The 20,569-nt window shown below is 39.3% G+C and overlaps 1 protein-coding gene across 2 annotated transcripts in view; it reads right to left on the bottom strand.

The window, feature by feature from the left end:
• LOC147370540 (UDP-glucuronosyltransferase 2C1-like) overlaps window positions 1–2,376 on the bottom strand; it is a 37,274-nt gene extending 34,898 nt beyond the window's left edge. Inside the window, exon 1 of one of the 2 annotated variants that reach the window (XM_086405517.1) lies at window positions 1,583–2,376. In XM_086405517.1, coding sequence (XP_086261643.1) covers window positions 1,583–2,303 — 721 coding nt within the window. In that variant the 5' untranslated portion in view covers window positions 2,304–2,376. The remainder of the gene's footprint in view (window positions 1–1,582) is intronic. The other variant, XM_086405516.1, reaches the window with a different exon arrangement.
• Window positions 2,377–20,569: the final 18,193 nt, after the last annotated feature.

Genomic DNA, 20,569 nt, shown 5'->3' with positions numbered 1-20,569 from the left:
TAATAGTCTGCTTTGAAATGGGCTTCCCCCATTTCAAAGTAGACGGGGCACAAGGCCGAGGGGCTGAGGGCCGTGGGGATCCTCCCCTCCCGCCTATCGCTAGGACTTAGAAACGAGGCGAGAAAGAGAGGATCCAAGGGAATGGGATTTCATTCACCCTTGGATGGTGACCGATGGATGAAATGTGGGCTGGTGTGTGGATGTTAGTCCAGCAAGGCGAGTGGAGAGTCCCGTCCCAAAGCTCATCTCAGTTTCTTGGCAAGGTCCAAGGGAGGGGACCACCGGAGGTGGGCTTGTGAGAGGAGCCCACCCAGTTGCGGTGGATCTTCCCTCCCGGGTTTCGGCACCAAAATGTAAGGCAAGTGCAGAGAAAAAGAGAGTGAGCCGGGCAGTCAGACAAAAAAAGGGAAATTTATTAGAGGGAAAAGAGAGGGTGACTGGCTCTTAAGGAGAACCAGCGTTCTCCCTTTTGATGGAATCCTTCTTATACCTAACCAAAGAAAAATTCTCTAAAGGGATGGTCACATAGCTGGCGGTCTGGAATCTGGTGGTCTCACAGCTTTAGAAGATAGGTGCCAGTGAGATAACCGGATGTCATTTGGGCAATTTGGTCAGTCTCACAGATCACTGTGCTGTATTCTTTGTTTGTGAGGTCGACATAAGGATCCATCTTATCAATGAGACCCCATGTGGGCCCTATCAATGGCTTTCTCAAAGTATCTTCTGCAAAATCCTCCTTAACACAATTATATAAACTTTATTTAAAAAATAAGCATATCAGTTATGCAAAATGAAAGCATAAAAAGACTTGCTGAAACGGATAAAATCTTTGAGCTCAGGATCAAAGCTCAATAGTTCACTTCTAATCCAATTATGAATGGAACAGCAACAATAAAATACATTTAAAAGTCTAGTTAGAGAAAAACATTTCTTGTTTCTTTCTCTTTTGGAAGGCAAAGAGCAGATGAAACCCATGTATGTTTATTTTCCAGTTTTTTACTCATCACTTTACGTGCCTGGGAATCAGCAAACCAAGCCTTCAGAGGATGCAAACAGAAGGCCTGAGAAACAGCAGATTAATCAAAAAGAAAATGGAAGGTATAGTGCCCTATTCTAGGGGGTCTTCCTGACCCAGGAATCATCAAACCCCTGTCTCTTATGTTTCCTGCATTGGCAGACAGGTTCTTTACAGCTAGCACCACCTGGGAAACCTGCATATGAAAGGAGAAGTAAACAAGAGAGAAGTAGCCCAAGGTTATGGAACTTAAACACTGTCAGTTTTGGGTTTTGTAGATATCCTGAAAAAAAAAAAAAATTAGCAGCATTGAATAGGATTTATGGATAAATATAGAGAATATTTGTTCTCTGATAAATCTTTAGTACTCAATAATCTAAAACAAAACAAAAAAGAAAAAGTTTAAGAAAAGAATAAAGAAAGATAAAGAATTGTTATTATGTTGTTACTCAAAACAGTTAAGAAATATGAGCTTGGAAAAGCTTTTTTAAGTTTTCATACAGTCAGATAAACATTTACATTTTCCATATGAAATAAGAATCATTATTACATGCAAATATCTCTTACCTAAAACCTTGCTGTAATATTCATCCCATTCTGGAAATACAAAATATGAATACATCAGGTCATTTATTGTATACGATAACCAGTTCTCCAGCCTCTGTATAAAAGTCATGCTGTCTGTCAGTCCTGATACGGCTCCAGGAACATATGAAGAAGGCATAGGAAGCCCAGCACACAATCTCTCAATGACATTCCCATAGGAAAACCGAAAGGAGTATATAAATGGAATGTTGAGAAGCTCAGCCACTAACTCCCCACAGAAGCTTAAAGGGTCAGCAATACAGATATCAAACTTAGCTGCCTGAAGCCTGGTGAGCAACTCCTTGTTTGTGACAACACTGTCACAAATGCTTCTGGTTGTTGCTAAAAACTCTTTCAACATTTTTGTCAGTCGTACTTGCCTCTCCCACCATGAAACTTTCGGCAGTTCAAAAGAAAGTGTGTAGAGATTAGCAGTGAATTCTTCCATGAAACTTTCTTTACTTATTGGACTTTCAAGGATCTCCACGTTAAAGGGAATCTGGGTATGATCAAGCAGAGAACTTGTTGAAGGTATGAGGACAGTTATCTCATGCCCACCAAGGTGGAGTTCATCCAGAATAATCTTTAAATTAATCCAGTGACTGAAATCCATGGGCCATACAAGTATCTTTCCTGTCCTTCCAGAGTCAAAGAACCATAGATGCAGCATGAAAAGGACATAGAAGCCTTTCACAGTCTTCATAATCAACTCACTGAAACTAAATCTGGGCTTGGACGAAGTGCATGAAACTCAAAATCCAAACATCTCTCCTTGACTCTCCCAATCAATTTATACTAGGTAGGATTGAACTTTGATTTATGTACTTTGTATTAAAGATTAAAACAAAATGAAACTGCCTTGATGGAAAAAAAAAAAAAAAAGAAACAGTCGTTAATGTCAATAAAATAATTAAGGGAAAAAGAGAAACACCTCAGAGTGAGTTTCCAAACTTCTTTTATGAGCTTCCTTGGTGGTTCATATGGTAGAGAATCTGCACTCAATGCAGGAGACCTGGATTCAATCCCAGGGTCAGGAAGAAATAGCTACAGAAAAAACAAAACAAACAAAAAACTTCAGAATGAGATTTTCAAAACTTCTTTTCATGGATATCAAAAACAGAGGACATGAAGTTAGACATCAATTCATAGTAATTTCTAAATAATGTTAAGAAAGTTCATCATCGTTTGATGAATATTCAATTAAGACTAGATTTTTTGGATCTTTTCCTCTGATTTGATTTGAATGTTCATTGAACAGAATGGTCTCTCTAATATTTCTTTTACTGATGGCAGATTCTTTATCCACTGAACCACCAATATTTGTCTATAATTTTATACACACTCATATTTTGATTGTCTGGAAACTAATTATCTCTTATTATTTAAGAAGGAATTTATTTTCAAGTAAAATATTTTAGGTCACATATTTTGTCTTTCAGAACTTTGAACAAATCAAACAACTCTTTCCTGGCCTGCCAAGTCTCCACTGTTGGACACTCAGTTGTGTCCAGCTCTTTGCAACCCCATGGACTACAGCACGCCAAGCTTCACCATCCTTCACCATCTCCCAGAGCTTGCTCAAACCCATGTCCATAGAGTCGGTGATCCCATCCAACCATCTCATCCTCTGTCATCCCCTTCTCCTGCTGCGCTCAATCTTTCCCAGCATCAGGGTCTTTTCAAATGAGTCAGCTCTTTGCATCAGGTGGCCAAAGTACCGGAGTTTCAGCTTCAACATAAGTCCATCCAATGAACATATAGAATTGATTTCCTTTAGGATGAACTGGTTGGATCTCCTTGCAGTCCAAGGGACTCTCAGGAGTCTTCTACGACACCACAGTTCAAAAGCATCAATTCCAGGGCTCAGCTTTCTTTATAGTCCAACTCTAACATCCACACATGACTACTGGAAAAACTATAGCCTTGACTATGTGGACACTTGTTAGCAAGGTAATATCTCTGCTTTTTAATATGCTGTCTAGGTTGGTCATAACTTTCCTTCCAGGGAGCAAATGTCTTTTAATTTCATGGCTGCATTCACCATCTGCAGTGATTTGGGAGCCCCCCAAAGTAAAGTCTGCTACTGTTTCCAGTGTTTCCCCATCTATTTCCCATGAAGTGATAGGACTGGATGCCATGATCTTAGTTTTTGAATGCCAAGCTTTAAGCCAACTTTTTCACTCTCCTCTGTCACTTTCATCAAGAGGCTCTTTAGCTCTTCTTCACCTTCTGGAATAAGGGTGGTGTCATCTGCATATCTGCTGCTGCTACTGCTGCTAAGTCACTTCAGTCATGTCCGACTCTGTGAGACCCTATAAATGGCAGCCCACCAGGATCCACGTCCCTGGGATTCTCCAGGCAAGAACACTGGAGTGGGTTGCCATTTCCTTCTCCAATGAATGAAAGTGAAAAGTGAACATGAAGTCTCTCAGTCATGTCCGACTCTTTGCGACCCCATGGACTGCAGCCCACCAGGCTCCTCTGTCCATGGGATCTTCCAGTCAAGAGTACTGGAGTGGGTTGCCATTGCCTTCTCCGCTGCATATCTGAGGTTACCGATATTTCTTCCAGCAATGTTGATTCCAGCTTGGGTTTCTTAAAACCCAGCGTTTCTCATGATGTATTCTGCATATAAATTAAATAAGCAGGGTGACAATATACAGCTTTGATGTACTCCTTTTCTATTTGGAACCAGTCTGTTGTTCCATGTCCAGTTCTAACTGTTGCTTCCTGACCTGCATATAGGTTTCTCAAGAGGCAGGTCAGGTGGTCTGGTATTCCCATTTCTTTCAGAATTTTCCACAGTTTATTGTGATCCACATAGTCAAAGGCTTTGGCATAGTCAATAAAGCAGAAATACATGTTTTTCTGGAACTTTCTTGCTTTTCTGATGATCCAGCAGATGTTGACAATTTGGTCTCTGGTTCCTCTGCCTTTTCTAAGACCAGCTTGAACATCTGGAAGTTCACAGTTCATGTATTGCTGAAGCCTGGATTTGAATATTTTGAGCATTACTTTACTAGTGTGTGAGATGAGTGCAATTGTGTGGTAGTTTGAGCATTCTTTGGCATTGCCTTTCTTTGGAATTGGAATGAAAACTGACCTTTTCCAGTCCTGTGGCCACTGCTAAGTTTTCCAAATTTGCTGACATATTGAGTGCAACACTTTCACAGCATCCTCTTTTAGGATTTGAAATAGCTCAACTGGAATTCTATCACCTCCACTAGCTTTGTTCATAGTGATGCTTCCTAAGGCCCACTTGACTTCACATTCCAGGATGTCTGACTCTAGGTCAGTGATCACACCATCATGATTATCTGGATCATGAAGAACTTTTTTGTACAGTTCTTCTGTGTATTCTTGCCACCTTTTCTTAATATCTTCTGCTTCTGTTAGGTCCATACAATTTCTGTCCTTCATTGAGCCCATCTTTGCATGAAATGTTTCCTTGGTATCTCTAATTTTCTTGAAGAGATCTCTAGTCTTTCCCATTCTGTTGTTTTCCTCTATTTCTTTGCATTGATTGCTGAGGAAGTCTTTCTTATCTCTCCTTGCTATTCTTTGGAACTACATATTGCTGTGTTGTGATTCTGTCTTTAAGGTTGGCAGAGATCCCACATAGTGTTTTCTCTCATTGAAGATGTATTTAATACTATGCATGTGTGCATGCTTAGTCACTTCAATCGTATCTGACTCTTGGCAACCTTGTGGACTGTAGCCCGCCAGGCTTCTCTGTCCATGGGATTCTCCAGGCAAGGTCTGCCTAATACTACAGTCCGTCACAAGTTAGACCTACTGAAGAATTCCATTCTGTTCTGGGCCCACTCACAACGGGTATTTTTTTGTTACTTGGCAAATGAGTCACTGGATGGAATGCATATACTTCCTCTAATTCCTAAAAATGCCTTCAAATAACTGTGTTTTTTTTTTCTCTCTGTAGAAAGGTAAAATGCAAAAATCTGTTCTCCTTTTGAAATGATGACCTCAAATACCCCTGATCATGGGATTTCAATTAATTTCATTGATGTGGCAGATCACATATTTATAGGGTTATCTTCTACTCTCCTACACTGTTGTATCTTACAAAAGTGTCCAATGTACTAGCCATTTCTCGCTCACCCTGTCTGACTAGCATGATGTTATCAACACAGTCAGTTAACACTTTTTTGAAGTATATGCAGATAATTCATATCTCATTGGTCTATATTATGAGGGAAGAGAATAAAGTTAATTTTATAAAATTCTCAGTAAAAATTGTCAATGTCTGCTGTTTCTGTTTCAAGTGAATGAGAACTCTACCTGGTCTTTTCAGATAGCGATGGCAGAGAACACAATCACCAAAGCAATAACCTCCTGCCATGTACCTGAAGATGTGTTCATATGCTCTAGCAGAAATATCACATCTGAAACAGAGACTAAGAGTAGAGTGAATTCTTGGATGAGTTTGCAGGAGTCCACTATCAGATATGAGGGCCTTAGATATGATGGAGCTAATCATCCTGCATTTTTTAACTTTAAGATTTTAATTTGCACCATCCACAAAATGTGATCTTATTTTCTTTTTGTGTTTGGTTTGAATAAGGATGGTGATGAGGAGGCCTCTTTCAAAGATATAGTAGGTTGAATAGTGGGCATCCCAAAGTATGCCCATGGTGTAACTCCCAGAAACTATGAAATTGATTTTCTATGGAGAAAGGATCCTTGAAATGCAAAGGCTTACCTGGTTTTGTTGTGTTTTGCTTTATTGTACATCACAGATATTGGCTTCTTACAAAGTGAATATTTGTGACAACCCTGAGTGAATTAAGTCAATCCATGCCATTTACCAATAGCCTTTGCTTATATGCTTGTGTTACATTTGAGTAATTCCTGCAGTATTTGAAACTGTTTCATTATTATTATATTTGATATTGTGACCTATGATCAGTGATCTTTGATGTTACTATTTTACTTTTTGGGAAGGTGCACTAGAAAACCTTACCCATATCAGATAATGAAATTAATCAATAAATATATGTGTTCTAATTGGTTCATCAACTGGCTGTTTCTCTATATCTTTCTCATCAGATTTCCCTCTTCCCTAAGACACAACAATATCTATTTTATTTTATTTTAAAATTTCTTGAATAGCTGCTTCTTTTCTGTTAGTTAATTTTATTGGAGCAGAGTCACTTTACAGTCATGCATTGGTTTCTACTGTACAGCAAAGTAAATCAGCTATATATATATATATATCCCCTCTATTTTGGATTTCCTTGCCATTTAGGTTACCACTATGCAATGAGTAGAATTTCCTACAGTATATAATGAAGTGAAGTGAAGTCACTCAGTCGTGTCTGACTCTTTGCGACCCCATGGACTGTAGCCTACTGGGCTCCTCCGTCCATGGGATTGTCCAGGCAAGAATACTGGAGTGGGTTGCCATTTCCTTCTCCAGGGGAACTTTCCGACCCAGGGATCAAACCCGGGTCTCCTGCATTGTAGGCAGATGCTTCACCGTCTGAGCCACAAGGGAAGCCTTATACTATATAATAGGTTCTCATTAATTATCTATTTTATACATAGTATCAACAATGTATATATGTCAATGCCAATCTTCCACCTCCCCTTCCCCATTGGTATCTATACATTTGTTCTCTACATCTGTGTTTCTATTTCTGTTTTGCCAATAAAATCATCTATACCATTTTTCTTGCATGCATTAACATACAAAATTATGTTTCTACTTCTATCTTACTTCACTCTATTTTACAGTCTCTAGGTCAACCACATCTCTACAAATGACCCACTTTTGTTCCTCTTTATGGCTGAGTAATATTTCATTGTTTTTATATACTACATCTTCTTTTTTTTTTTAATAGTTTTGTTTTTTTTTTATTTTTTAACTTTTCAATATTGTATTGGTTTTGCCATATATCAACATGAATCTGCCACAGGTATACACATGTTCCCCATCCTGAACCCTCCTCCCTCCTCCCTCCCCATACCATCCCTCTGGGTCGTCCCAGTGCACCAGCCCCAAGCATCCAGTATCGTGCATCGAACCTGCATTCTTATCCTGGCTATTGTAAATAATGCTGCAATGAACACATAGATACAAAAATATTTAAATTAAGCTATTAATAACCCTACAATGGTCTCTAAGTGTCAAGTGAAAGGAAGAGTTAAATGTCTCTCATTTTAAATCCAAAGATAGAAATAATAAAACTTAATGATGAAGGCATATTGAAAACAGGTAGGCCAAAACTAGGTTTCTTGCACAAAACGAATGAATATTTTCACAAAGAAAAAGTTCCAGGAGAAAGCAAAAAGTGCTACTCCAGTAAGCACACAAATGGTAAGAAAGTGAAATAACTTCATTGTTGATATGAAGAAAGTTTCTGTGGTATGGATAGGATAGCAAATCAGCAACAACATTCTCTTAAACAAAGGCATAATCCAAAGCAAGGCCCTGTCTTCAATTCTAATAAGAATAAGAGCCATGAGGATCCTGCAGAATAAAAGTTGGAACTAGCAGAATTTGGTTCATTTGGATGAAGGAAAGAAGCAACATTTATAACATAAAAGTGCAAGGTGAAGCAGCAATTGCTGATGTAGAAACTGCAGCAAGTTATCCAGAAGATCTAGCTAATATAATTTATGAAACTGGCTACACTAAACAACAGATTTGCAATGTAGACAAATGATCCTTATGTTGGAAGATGAAGTCATTTAGGACTTTCATCTCTAGAGAGGAGAAGTTACTGACTGACTTTTAAAGTTTCAGAGGACATGCCAACTGTCTGGTTAGAGACCAAAGTAGCTGATTACTTAAACGCTGAAGCCAATGTTCTTAAAATTCATCATTACAAAAGCCCTAGGTTCCTTAAGAATTACACAAAATCTACTTTTCCTGTGTTTTATAACAACAAAACCAAGATGACAGTGCATCTCTTTACAAGGTGGTTTACTAAATATTTTCAGCCCAGTGCTGAGAACTTCTGTTCAGAAAAACAAAGATTTCTTAAAAATATACTGTTCATTGACAATACAGCTGGTCTTCCAAGATCTCTAATGGAGATGTTATAATGAGATTAATGTTGTTTTATGCCTGCTAATATGACAATCATTCTGCATCACATGGATCAAAGAATAACAACATTCAAGTCTTATTATTTAAGGAATACATTTTGTAAGGCTATCACTGCTTCAGATAGTGATCCCTCTGATGGAGTTGGGTAAAGTCTACTGAAAAGTTATGGGAAAGGATTGATCTTTACAGGTGCCATTGAGAACATTTGTGATTCAGGAGAAACGTTCAAAATATAACATTACCTTGATTAATCAATTAAGTTGATTCCAGTTCTCAGGGATGATTTTGAGGGGTTCAAGATTTCAGTAGAGGAAGAAACTGCAGATGCCATGGAAATAGCTAGAGAACTTGAATTAGATGTGGACCTGAACGTCTGAATTCATTGTAGCAATTTCCTGATAGAACTAGCAGGTAAGGAGTTGCTTCTTATGGATGAACAAAGAAAGTGATTTCTTAATATGGAAAGTAATTTTGGTGCAGATGCTGTGAAAACTGCATTGAAATGAAATGAATTGAAATGAAAATAATGCCTGTGATTAAGTTAAGGAAATCAAGGTAAGTTATTTCTGGAATTAGGATAGGCTCTAAATTCAGTAACAAGTATTGACTCAGGCAGTAAAGAATCTGCCTGCAATGCAGGAGATCTGGGTTTGATCCCTGGGTTAGGAAGATCCTCTGGAGAAGGAAATGGCAACCCACTCTTGCCTGGAGAATCTTGCCTGGAGAATCCCACGGACAGAGGAGTCTGGCGGGATGCGGTCCATGGGGTCGCAAAGAGTTGGACACAACTGAGAGACTAACAATTCACTTTCATTCCTATGAGAAGAAAAATGGAAGGATTTTAGAGACACACAAAGGGAAAGGGGATACATAAACAGAGACAAGAGTTGAAAGAAACCACAGTCAAGGAGCATTGTCAGTAAATAACAGAATCTAGTAGAGAGCCACAGAATGGAAAAACTCTTAAAAAGTAATGGATTTGACAACACTTTGATTTCAAACTTCTGGCTTCCAGGACTGTGAAAGAATGTATTTCTGCTATAAACTACAAAGTTTGCAGTAATTTGTTATAACAGTCCTAGGAACCTAATACAGATTATTTCTAATCAACTTTTTCCAGTATTACAACTCTTATCCCACAGGTCAAGGGTGCAATTTGGATTTGTGCCACTGGCAACCTATATCTATTCAATAATATATGTGAGGGATCTATTCAATAATATATGTGAGGGATTGAGGAAAACATCAGTTGTCTCAGGATGCGGTCCTCCTCTGGGGAAAGAACTGAGGTTATTATTAACATTTACATTTACTGTGATGTTACAGCATTCTTCTTCTAAAGGACCCAATCTCTTCATTATCAATTAATCAGGTTTGAAAAATCTCAGGTCTAAATATGTGGCAAGTGAGTATGATTTGAGGGGAGCAATGGTCCTCATCTTTCTGATACCTATGATGAAGGGACGCAGTCTGACACCAACTTTATTCAGCATCTCATATTTATACAGAAGAGCGTGAGAAAGACAAGACAGTTGACTTTTTTCTTGGTTGGCCTATACATCTTACAAACAGTCACAAGAAATCCTGAGAGCATGGGAATGGCTCCCTGTTATTGTTTCTTACACCAGATAACATTTCTCTGTGCGTGAGAAGTTTGCACAGAACTCCAGGTGTCTGCAGTAAATAAGCGCCTAATCTCTGGGGTGGCGGGACAGAGAGCTATGTTTGCAAGCAAACCCTCAAGGATTGAGGCAGCTCCCAGAGCTGTGTCCTTCGGACAAAGGACCCCGTTCTCACGGGCAGCTCCCCGCACCTATGCATTGACTGTACTGGAACTATAGACAGGAAAATGCCTTTTTGTTTTACCTATCACCATGCTAATATGCTAAGTTGCTTCAGTCATGTCCAGCTTTTTGTGATGTTATGGACTATTGCCTGTCAGGCTCCTTTGTCAATGGGATTTTCCAGGCAAGAGTATTGAAGTGGGTTGCCATTTCGTTTTCCAGGGAATCTTCCCAACCTAGGGATCCAGTACTTATCTTTTATGTCTCCTGCATTGGCAAGTGGGTTCTTTACTACTAGAGCCACCTGGGAAACCCTGTATCACCATATTGATATCTTTTAATAGGGTAAGCCTCCCTGGATGCCACTCTAACCTTATTGTTCACTGTCATCATTGTGACTGCCTGACTATTGATGACTGAGTGCCATCACCTACTCTCTATTATTTTTTGAATTGATTATAACTAGCATCATGGACAGAGAAGGCAATGGCACCCCACTCCAGTACTCTTGCCTGGAAAATCCCATGGACAGAGGAGACTGGTAGGCTGCAGTCCATGGGGTCGCTAAGAGTCGGACATGACTAAGCGACTTCACTTTCACTTTTCACTCTCATGAACTGGAGAAGGAAATGGCAGCCCACTCCAGTGTTCTTGCCTGGAGAATCCTAGGGATGGGGGAGCTGGTGGGCTGCCGTCTCTGGGGTCGCACAGAGTCGGACACGACTGATGTGACCTAGCAGCAGCAGCAGCATCATGGAGCTCAGTTTTGTAACTCTCAGCAAAACACCCACTCAAAGGACAGCCACACTAGACATCATATAACTTCAATAAGCAATCATGTGGTAGATTTTTCAAATGTAAATAGCATTTCTATCTTAATAAATCCATTATTCTAAGCCTTTGGATTTCTTTAGTTGTTTCCCATGGCACTGACTTCCAGTCAATTTGATTTCCTAAGGGCCATCACTTTTTTCAAGTTTCTACAGACATCCTAGTAGTCTGTTATCAATATCTCCTGGAGTCTGAATCCGGTTATTAAATCCTATGTCCCAAGACAGTGCTCCAAAAAACATGCTTCTTTGTACAACATTATGTTCTACTTTCCTTAATTCTATTCCCCAGTGTATAATTCTATGTAAAATTTCTCAGTTCCTGTTGGTAAATATTGGATATATTCTTCAATTTTCTGAGTTATACTATCATTCATTCCCTAGTAGGTCCAGCATATGCCTGACTACATACAATGGGGCTTAACCCTGGTTATTGGCCTGTGGCCAGGAGGGAAGATATGATCAAACCTGAGAGGGATACATAGTATCCTGTGGGGTAGAGGACACTATATCCTCCTCAAACAATGGAGAAGTGCTACCCCTTAACAGAGAAGAGTGGGCCAATACTTGGGACTCACAGGGTTTAGGGAATCTAGGAATTAAAGATTTTCACAAACATTATTTCTCTGACGTCTTGAGATTATGCTCTTTTTCAACTACTGTCCTGATCTTGGAAAAAATTCAAACCAGTTTGGGAATTTAAGTAGAACTGGAAATGTCTTATTTTAAAATTATACTTTTTTTTTTCCCTTCTGGAAGAGATGAGAATTTTTTTATATGATGCCAAGGGGGCTCCTCTAGCTTTCTCATTTAGCCTTAATAAATGGTTTGAAGTTCTCATTCTGTCATGATATTTTCTAAAGAACTAATGCTATAGAAACAAGTATGAACCTTCATTTTCTTAATAATATCTACTTTTCCACAGTTATCAACTGCTTGATATATATCACAAACACTAGTAACTTTTCTTCCAACATCATATGGTCCCAACTCACCTTGACTGAAAATAGTAAAAATTTCACAGTTATCACAGTCCTGGGGTATCTGTGTGTCATCTTAATCCAGTGGAACACTAGGTAGGTCAATTTTTTATTTAATGTATTTTCCTGTAGAATTTGAAAAGCAATATTACTTTCTTTGAGTTTGTTAAAATACATTTAGATCTAGGTATCACTCGATCTGATAGAGGGAGTGCCTGATGAACTATGGAATGAGGTTTGTGACATTGTACAAAAGACAGGGATCAAGACCAACCCCATGGAAAAGAAATGAAAAAAAGCAAAATGGCTGTCTGGGGAGGCCTTACAAATAGCTGTGAAAAGAAGAGAAGTGAAAAGTAAAGGAGAAAAGGAAAGATATAAACATCTGAATGCAGAGTTCCAAAGAATAGCAAAGAGAGATAAGAAAGCCTTCCTCAGCAATCAATGCAAAGAAATAGAGGAAAACAACAGAATGGGAAAGACTAGAGATCTCTTCAAAAAAATTAGAGATACCAAGGGAATATTTCATGCAAAGATGGGCTCGATAAAGGACGGAAATGGTATGGACCTAACAGAAGCAGAAGATATTAAGAACAGGTGGCAAGAATACACAGAAGAACTGTACAAAAAAGATCTTCATGACCAAGATAATTACGATGGTATGATCACTGACCTAGAGCCAGACATCCTGGAATGTGAAGTCAAGTGAGCCTTAGAAAGCATCACTATAAACAAAGCTAGTGGAGGTGATGGAATTCCAGTTGACCTATTTCAAATCCTGGAAGATGATGCTGTGAAAGTGCTGCACTCAATATGCCAGCTCATTTGGAAAACTCAGCAGTGGCCACAGGACTGGAAAAGGTCAGTTTTCATTCCAATTCCAAAGAAAGGCAATGCCAAAGAATGCTCAAACTACCACACAATTGCACTCATCTCACACACCAGTAAAGTAATGCTCAAAATTCTCCAAGCCAGGCTTCAGCATTACGTGAACTGTGAACTTCCAGATATTCAAGCTTGTTTTAGAAAAGACAGAGGAACCAGAGATCAAATTGCCAACATCTTCTGGATCATCGAAAAAGAAAGAGAGTTCCAGAGAAACATGTTTTTCTGCTTTATTGACTATGCCAAAGCCTTTGACTGTCTGGATCACAATAAACTGGAAAATTCTGAAAGAGATGGGAATATGAGACCACCTGACCTGCCTCTTGAGAAACCTATATGCAGGTTAGAAAGTGTCAGTTAGAACTGGACATGGAACAACAGACTGGTTCCAAATAGGAAAAGGAGTATGTCAAGGCTGCATATTGTCAACCTGCTTATTTAATTTATATGCAGAGTACATTATGAGAAACGCTGGGCTGGAAGAAGCACAAGCTGGAATCAAGATTGCCAGGAGAAGTATCAGTAACCTCAGATATGCAGATGACACCACCCTTTGGCAGAAAGTGAAGAGGAACTAAAAAGCCTCTTGATGAAAGTGAAAGAGGAGAGTGAAAAAGTTGGCTTCAAGCTCAACATTCAGAAAACGAAGATCATGGCATCTGGTCCCATCACTTCATGGGAAATAGATGAGGAAACAGTAGAAACAGTGTCAGACTTTATTTTTCTGGGCTCCAAAATCACTGCAGATGGTGACTGCAGCCATGAAATTAAAAGATGCTTACTTCTTGGAAAGAAAGTTATGAACAACCTAGATAGCATATTCAAAAGCAGAGACATTACTTTGCCAACAAAGGTCTGTCTAGTCAAGGTGATGGTTTTTACAGTGGTCATATATGGATGTGAGAGTTGGACTGTGAAGAAAGCTGAGTGCCAAAGAATTGATGCTTTTGAACTGTGGTGTTGGAGAAGACTCTTGAGAGTCCCTTGGACTGCAAGGAGATCCAACCAGTCCATTCTAAAGGAGATCAGCCCTGGGTGTCTTCGGAAGGAATGATGCTAAAGTTGAAATTCCAATACTTTGGCCGCCTCATGCAAGAGTTGACTCATTGGCAAAGACTCTGATGGTGGGAGGGATTTGGGGCAGGAGGAGAAGGGGACAACAGAGGATGAGATGGCTGGATGGCATCACCAACTCGATGGACATGGATTTGGGTGAACTCCGGGAGTTGGTGATGGCCAGGGAAGCCTGGCATGCTGCAATTCATGGGGTCGCAAAGAGTCGGACACAACTGAGCGACTGAACTGAACTAAACTGATCAATATATGCATAATATATGAATTTTAAAAGATTTTGTTAAGAATAGAGAGCAATAGAAATGTAATAGGCTCTCAGTGAACATCTATCAACCATTACAGAGAGTTTGTACAAGTAACATAGAGGTCTTTGACGCTTTGGACCTTGCTCTATAGTGGAGTGACATTAATCCACTATATTAATATCCTTTGGGCTTTTTTGTTTAATGAGCTGTATATTCCCTGCATTTTTCATAAATCATAATGGCTCTGTTATTTATTGCTATATAATCAACCATTATTAAACTTGCGGTTAAAACAGCACCATATCATTTGCTCATGATACTCTGGACCAGCAATTTGGGCTGGTTTCAGGGAAATATATCCTCTCTGCAGATTTCCTGGGCTTACTCTTGAAGCTCCAGTTAGTTATCAGCTTGGCTGGGGCAGAATGATCCAAGACAGCATCAGTCACATGGCTGCAATTTGGCAAATTAGTAGGAAGCTTTTATTCCTGTCTTCCAACCAACAAACTTGGGTTTTTCAAATGATCGCAGAATCCCAGACCAGCTTGTTTGGAAGTTCTAGGACTAGGTTTGGAAGTCATGCAGTGTTAACTTCTGCCAGCTTCTACTGTGTTTAAAGGCAAGTCATGAAGGAAGTCCAAACTCAGGGGTGGAAAATTAGCTTTCACCATTTGGTGAGAGGAATTACAAAGTAAATATAACCATTTTTAATTTACTACAGTAGGAAACTTCATTAAATATAAAATCAAATGAAGGGCACAATGAAGTAGTACATCTTTCAAACAAGGTACTAATAAAAAAAATCTACTTTATGTATAAGAAAAGTATGACTAATTTTTGTAAGGTTTATTTTTGCTTGCCTTAAAAACTAAACATTTCTATGTATTCACACCCAAGGATCCTTTCAGATTCAAAGTCTTTATATCTCTTTACTAAATTCAAATTTTTGTATTATTGTAACTGTTGTATTTCTTTGATATAACCATCTAATACCTCCATCAAAAAAAAAAAAAAAACCCTTAGTTGTGGATGAGCAGTCTCTGGGAATTGTCTGATATGACCTCCTCCTTCTCAATGGACTAAATTTTATTGGCTAAAGAAAACTAAAACTTTGTGGATTAACATTATAATTATTATTATCAATTTTCTGTTTTCTGAGTCTACAATTATTGCAAAGAGGCTTTTGCAAACAAGACCATTTTCTAGCCTTACTTCCAGCTGTTTCATGTTATTCCTTGAACAGGCAGGCACCCATCACTTATTTCTTGACTTGTTAAGAACAGAAATTTATAAAGGAGTTCTCTCAGCTGAATTATAATACATCAAAGGGATAATTTTTAGCTTTATGCTGACACATGTCCCCTTTTATGAATAAACTCAGAAAATTCAGGAACAAGGTATCTAAACCTTGAGTTTAATTGAACTCCTTTATGTTAACATCATTTTACATTATGAAAAAGTGAAGGGATAGCTTTAATTTGGCATAAAATGGCCAAAGATTAAATTATGATTTTAAAAGACTATTATAGGAATGATTATTTTATCATGAGAATAACTGATTAAACACTAGGATGTTGGGGGCCAGAGTGAGGTACTCCGCCCGTGGCAAAGGTCATGAGGAAGGAGGCTCGACATACGCAAAGGCGGGATCGAGCCTCAGGAGTCCCCCTGGAAATCCTCCAGCATCTACCCCCATAACCAGAGCCTGCCTACTTTACTACTTTGTGCTCTCACCTACACCTCTGACTTTACGAGGGCCTGTCCCCCACCACCTCTTTCGGAGAAGGAGTTAACTTAGAGCTCCAGTTAATAATAATTCCTGGGCGTGATAAGAGTGTTTTAACCTACAAACTCCTCTGAAGGTTCTCTAGCCTGCCTGACAGGCTTGTCCGGCCACATGTGATTGCTCACAGCCTCCCAACCGTGAGAGGCACGAGATGCTTTAAACCTTCTAAAAACAGGTTCCTTAGAAAAGTTAGAAAACTATTAGTATAAGTATAATGGGCTGATTAGAAATTGTATTGGTGAAGGGTTTTTCATTTGTTGAGCCAATGTTTGTTGCTAAGTCTCCACATCCCCTGCCCTTATACCCATTAATGAATATATAGAAGAAATAAGTATTAACCTTTGATATTAATCACATTAGACCTTAGGCTAAGTAAATTCTTTCCTTAACTAAAACCCACTACACCCTCACCCTATAGGAATGTAACTTTATTTGGGTGGCGTCTGTTTTTTTTTTTTTTTTTTTTTAATTTTTTATTATTTATTTTTTTAATTTTTTATTTTTTTATTTTTTTATTTTTTCTTTAATAGAAAATTATTTAATTAGTATACATGTGTTCCCCATCCTGAACCCTCCTCCCTCCTCCCTCCCCACACCATCCCTTTGGGTCGTCCCAGTGCACCAGCCCCAAGCATCCAGCATCGTGCATTGAACCTGGACTGGCATCTCGTTTCATACATGACGTTTCACATGTTTCAACGCCATTCTCCCAAATCTTCCCACCCTCTCCCTCTCCCACAGAGTCCATAAGACTGTTCTATACATCAGTGTCTCTTTTGCTGTCTCGTATACAGGGTTATCGTTACCATCTTTCTAAATTCCATATATATGCGTTAGTGTACTGTATTGGTGTTTTTCCTTCTGGCTTACTTCACTCTGTATAATAGGCTCCAGTTTCATCCACCTCATTAGAACTGATTCAAATGTATTCTTTTTAATGGCTGAGTAATACTCCATTGTGTATATATACCACAGCTTTCTTATCCATTCATCTGCTGATGGACATCTAGGTTGCTTCCATGTCCTGGCTATTATAAACAGTGCTGCGATGAACATTGGGGTACACGTGTCTCTTTCCCTTCTGGTTTCCTCAGTGTGTATGCCCAACAGTGGGATTGCTGGATCATAAGGCAGTTCTATTTCCAGTTTTTTAAGGAATCTCCACACTGTTCTCCATAGTGGCTGTACTAGTTTGCATTCCCACCAACAGTGTAAGAGGGTTCCCTTTTCTCCACACCCTCTCCAGCATTTATTATTTGTAGACTTTTGGATCGCAGCCATTCTGACTGGTGTGAAATGGTACCTCATAGTGGTTTTGATTTGCATTTCTCTGATAATGAGTGATATTGAGCATAATCACCCCTGGAGAAATAAGTGTCCTGGTTGACTAACCGTTGTTACAAGGAGAGGGTCGTAAATTGTCAGCAGGCCCCCCCTGGCCAGAAGATGATGTAACGCCCCTAAGACCTCTGTATACATTTGTGTGAAGCACCTGACTTTAATAAAAGTCAGGACTGCTGTCCCCACGTGACTTTTGCATAACATCTCAATGTATAAAAGTAGACCATGGAAAATAAAGAATTGGGATCAGTTTCTCGAAATACTGGTCTCCCCATGTCTCTCTCTCTCTCACTCTGGTTGAGTCTCCATCTGGAGCGCGGAACCCGCCATGCTTATTAATTATGCCTGGGCTTCTAAGATCTGACCGGGGAGGCCTCAGTGTCTCCTCTCCTTCGGGAGAACAGAAGGACGCCTGCGGCCTATGTAAGTGGTGCAAACTTCTTGTCTTGAAGTTTTATTGGTCTCCCGCGTAAACCAAGCTACTCAGCCTCTTTTCTCCACTGAATTTTCCTACTGAGCTATCCTCATCCTATTACTCTTTATATCTTTGATAAAATATTTAAATAAATAGGTCACTGACGCCGTCCCCGCTTCGAATACCCTGGATCAGCCGGGGCAGGACCCGGCACTAGGGTAAGTTATTGCTTTGATTACATGAATTAGATCTTAAGAAGCATTCGTGCTTCAGTTCAGTTCAGTTCAGTCACTCAGTTGTGTCCGACTCTTTGTGACCCCATGAATCGAAGCACGCCAGGCCTCCCTGTCCATCAGCAACTACCGGAGTTTACCCAAATTCATGTGCATCGAGTCGGTGATGCCATCCAGCCGTTTCATCCTCTGTTGTCCCCTTCTCCTCCTGCCCTCAATCTTTTCCAGCATCAGGGTCTTTTCCAATGAGTCAGCTCTTCATATCAGATGGCCAAAGTATTGGAATTTCAGCTTCAACATCAGTTCTTTCAATGAACACCCAGGACTGATCTCCTTCAGAATGGACTGGTTGGATCTCCTTGCAGTCCAAGGGACTCTCAAGAGTCTTCTCCAGCACCACAGTTCAAAAGCATCAATTCTTCAGCGCTCAGCATTCTTTATAGTCCAACTCTCACATCCATACATGACTACTGGAAAAACCATAACCTTGACTAGACAGACCTTTGTTGGCAAAGTAATGTCACTGCTTTTTAATATGCTGTCTAGGTTGGTCATAACTTTCCTTCCAAGGAGTAAGCATCTTTTAATTTCATGGCTGCAATCACCATCTGCAGTGATTTTGGAGCCCAGAAAAATAAAGTCAGCCACTGTTTCCCCATCTATTTGCCATGAAGTGATGGGACCGGATGCCATGATCTTAGTTTTCTGAATGTGGAGCTTTAAGCCAACATTTTCACTCTTCTCTTTCACTTTCGTCAAGAGGCTCTTTAGTTCTTCTTCACTTTCTGCCATAAGGGTGGTGTCATCTGCATATCTGAAGTTATTGATATTTCTCCCAGCAATCTTGATTCCAGCTTGTGCTTCCTCCAGCCCAGTGTTTCTCATGATATACTCTGCATATAAGTTAAATAAGCAGGATGACAATATACAGCCTTAATGTTCTCCTTTTCCTATTTGGAACCAGTCTGTTCTATGTTCAGTTCCTGACCTGCATATAGGTTTCTCAAGAGGCAGGTCAGGTGGTTTTGTATTCCCATCTCTTGAAGAGTTTTCCACAGTCTGTTTTGATCCACACAGTCAAAACCTTTGGCATAGTCATTAAGGCAGAAATAGATGTTTTTCTGGAACTCTCTTGCTTTTTTCATGATCCAGCGGATGTTGGCAATTTGATCTCTGGTTCCTCTGCCTTTTCTAAATCCAGCTTGAACACCTGTAGTTTCATAGTTCACATAGTGTTGAGCCTGGCTTGGAGAATTTTGAGCATTAGTTTGCTAGTGTGTAAGATGAGTGCAATTGTGCAGTAGTTTGAATATTCTTTGGCATTGCTTTTCTTTGGAATTGGAATGAAAATTGACCTTTTCCAGTCCTGTGGCCACTGCTGAGTTTTTCAAATGTGCTGGCATATCGAGTGCAGCACTTCCACAGCATCATCTTTTAGAATTTGAAATAGCTCAACCAGAATTCCTTCATCTCCACTAATTTTGTTCATAGTAATGTTTCCTGAGGCCCATTTGACCTCTCATTCCAGAATATCTATCTCTAGGTGAGTGATCACACCACTGTGTTATCTGGGTCATGAAGATCTTTTTTGTATTGTTTCTGTGTATTCTTGACACCTCTTCTTAATATCTTCTGCTTCTGTTAGGTCCATACCATTTCTATCCTTTATTGTGCCCATCTTTGCATGAAATGTTCCCTTGCTGATGTAATATAAAGGTCCAAGTTTCATTTTCCTCCATATTATTATCAAGTTTCCTCAGTACTATTCATAGAAGAGATGACCATTTTCCTATTAAGTGTTTTTGGGTTTTTTGTCAAATATTATTCAGTTTTAGAGGTAAAGTTTGTAATCCTATTCATTCATCTATGTGTTTTTTATGATAATACCATATTTTAAAATTTTCTATAGTTTTGTAATAGAGTTTAAAATAAGAGGTGGCATGCTTCCAGCTTCATTCTTATTTCTCAGGACTCCTGTGGCTATTTCAGTTCTTTGTGACTTCATAAATATTTAGGTTTTTTTTTTTTTTTTTTTTCCATTTATGTGCCCCAAAAGGCTTTAAAAGCTGGTCATTCAACTCACTCTTCCTTGCTAGGTTCCTAGAGGAATTCTTCCTAGCTGTGAAGTTCTCTCTTGGAGCTAAGCAATGCTGGCTTGAGAATATGATGATGCAGCCATGAGCAAGCTGTCTTCTTCATTCTGAACTGTGTGACTATTCTCAGGTTTGTTTGTGTTTTTTTTTTCTTTGTTCCACAGTGTTGCTAAAATATCATAAGTGGACTTTAGATCTCTCAAAGATGTTTTTGTTCATGGATAGCAACTA

This window comes from Bos grunniens, chromosome 6 (assembly GCF_055505025.1).
Source record: "Bos grunniens cultivar Pamir isolate PY7600 chromosome 6, Bosgru_T2T1.0, whole genome shotgun sequence".
NCBI classification, from domain to species: domain Eukaryota; kingdom Metazoa; phylum Chordata; class Mammalia; order Artiodactyla; family Bovidae; genus Bos; species Bos grunniens.
This window is presented reverse-complemented; position numbering and strand designations above follow the sequence as displayed.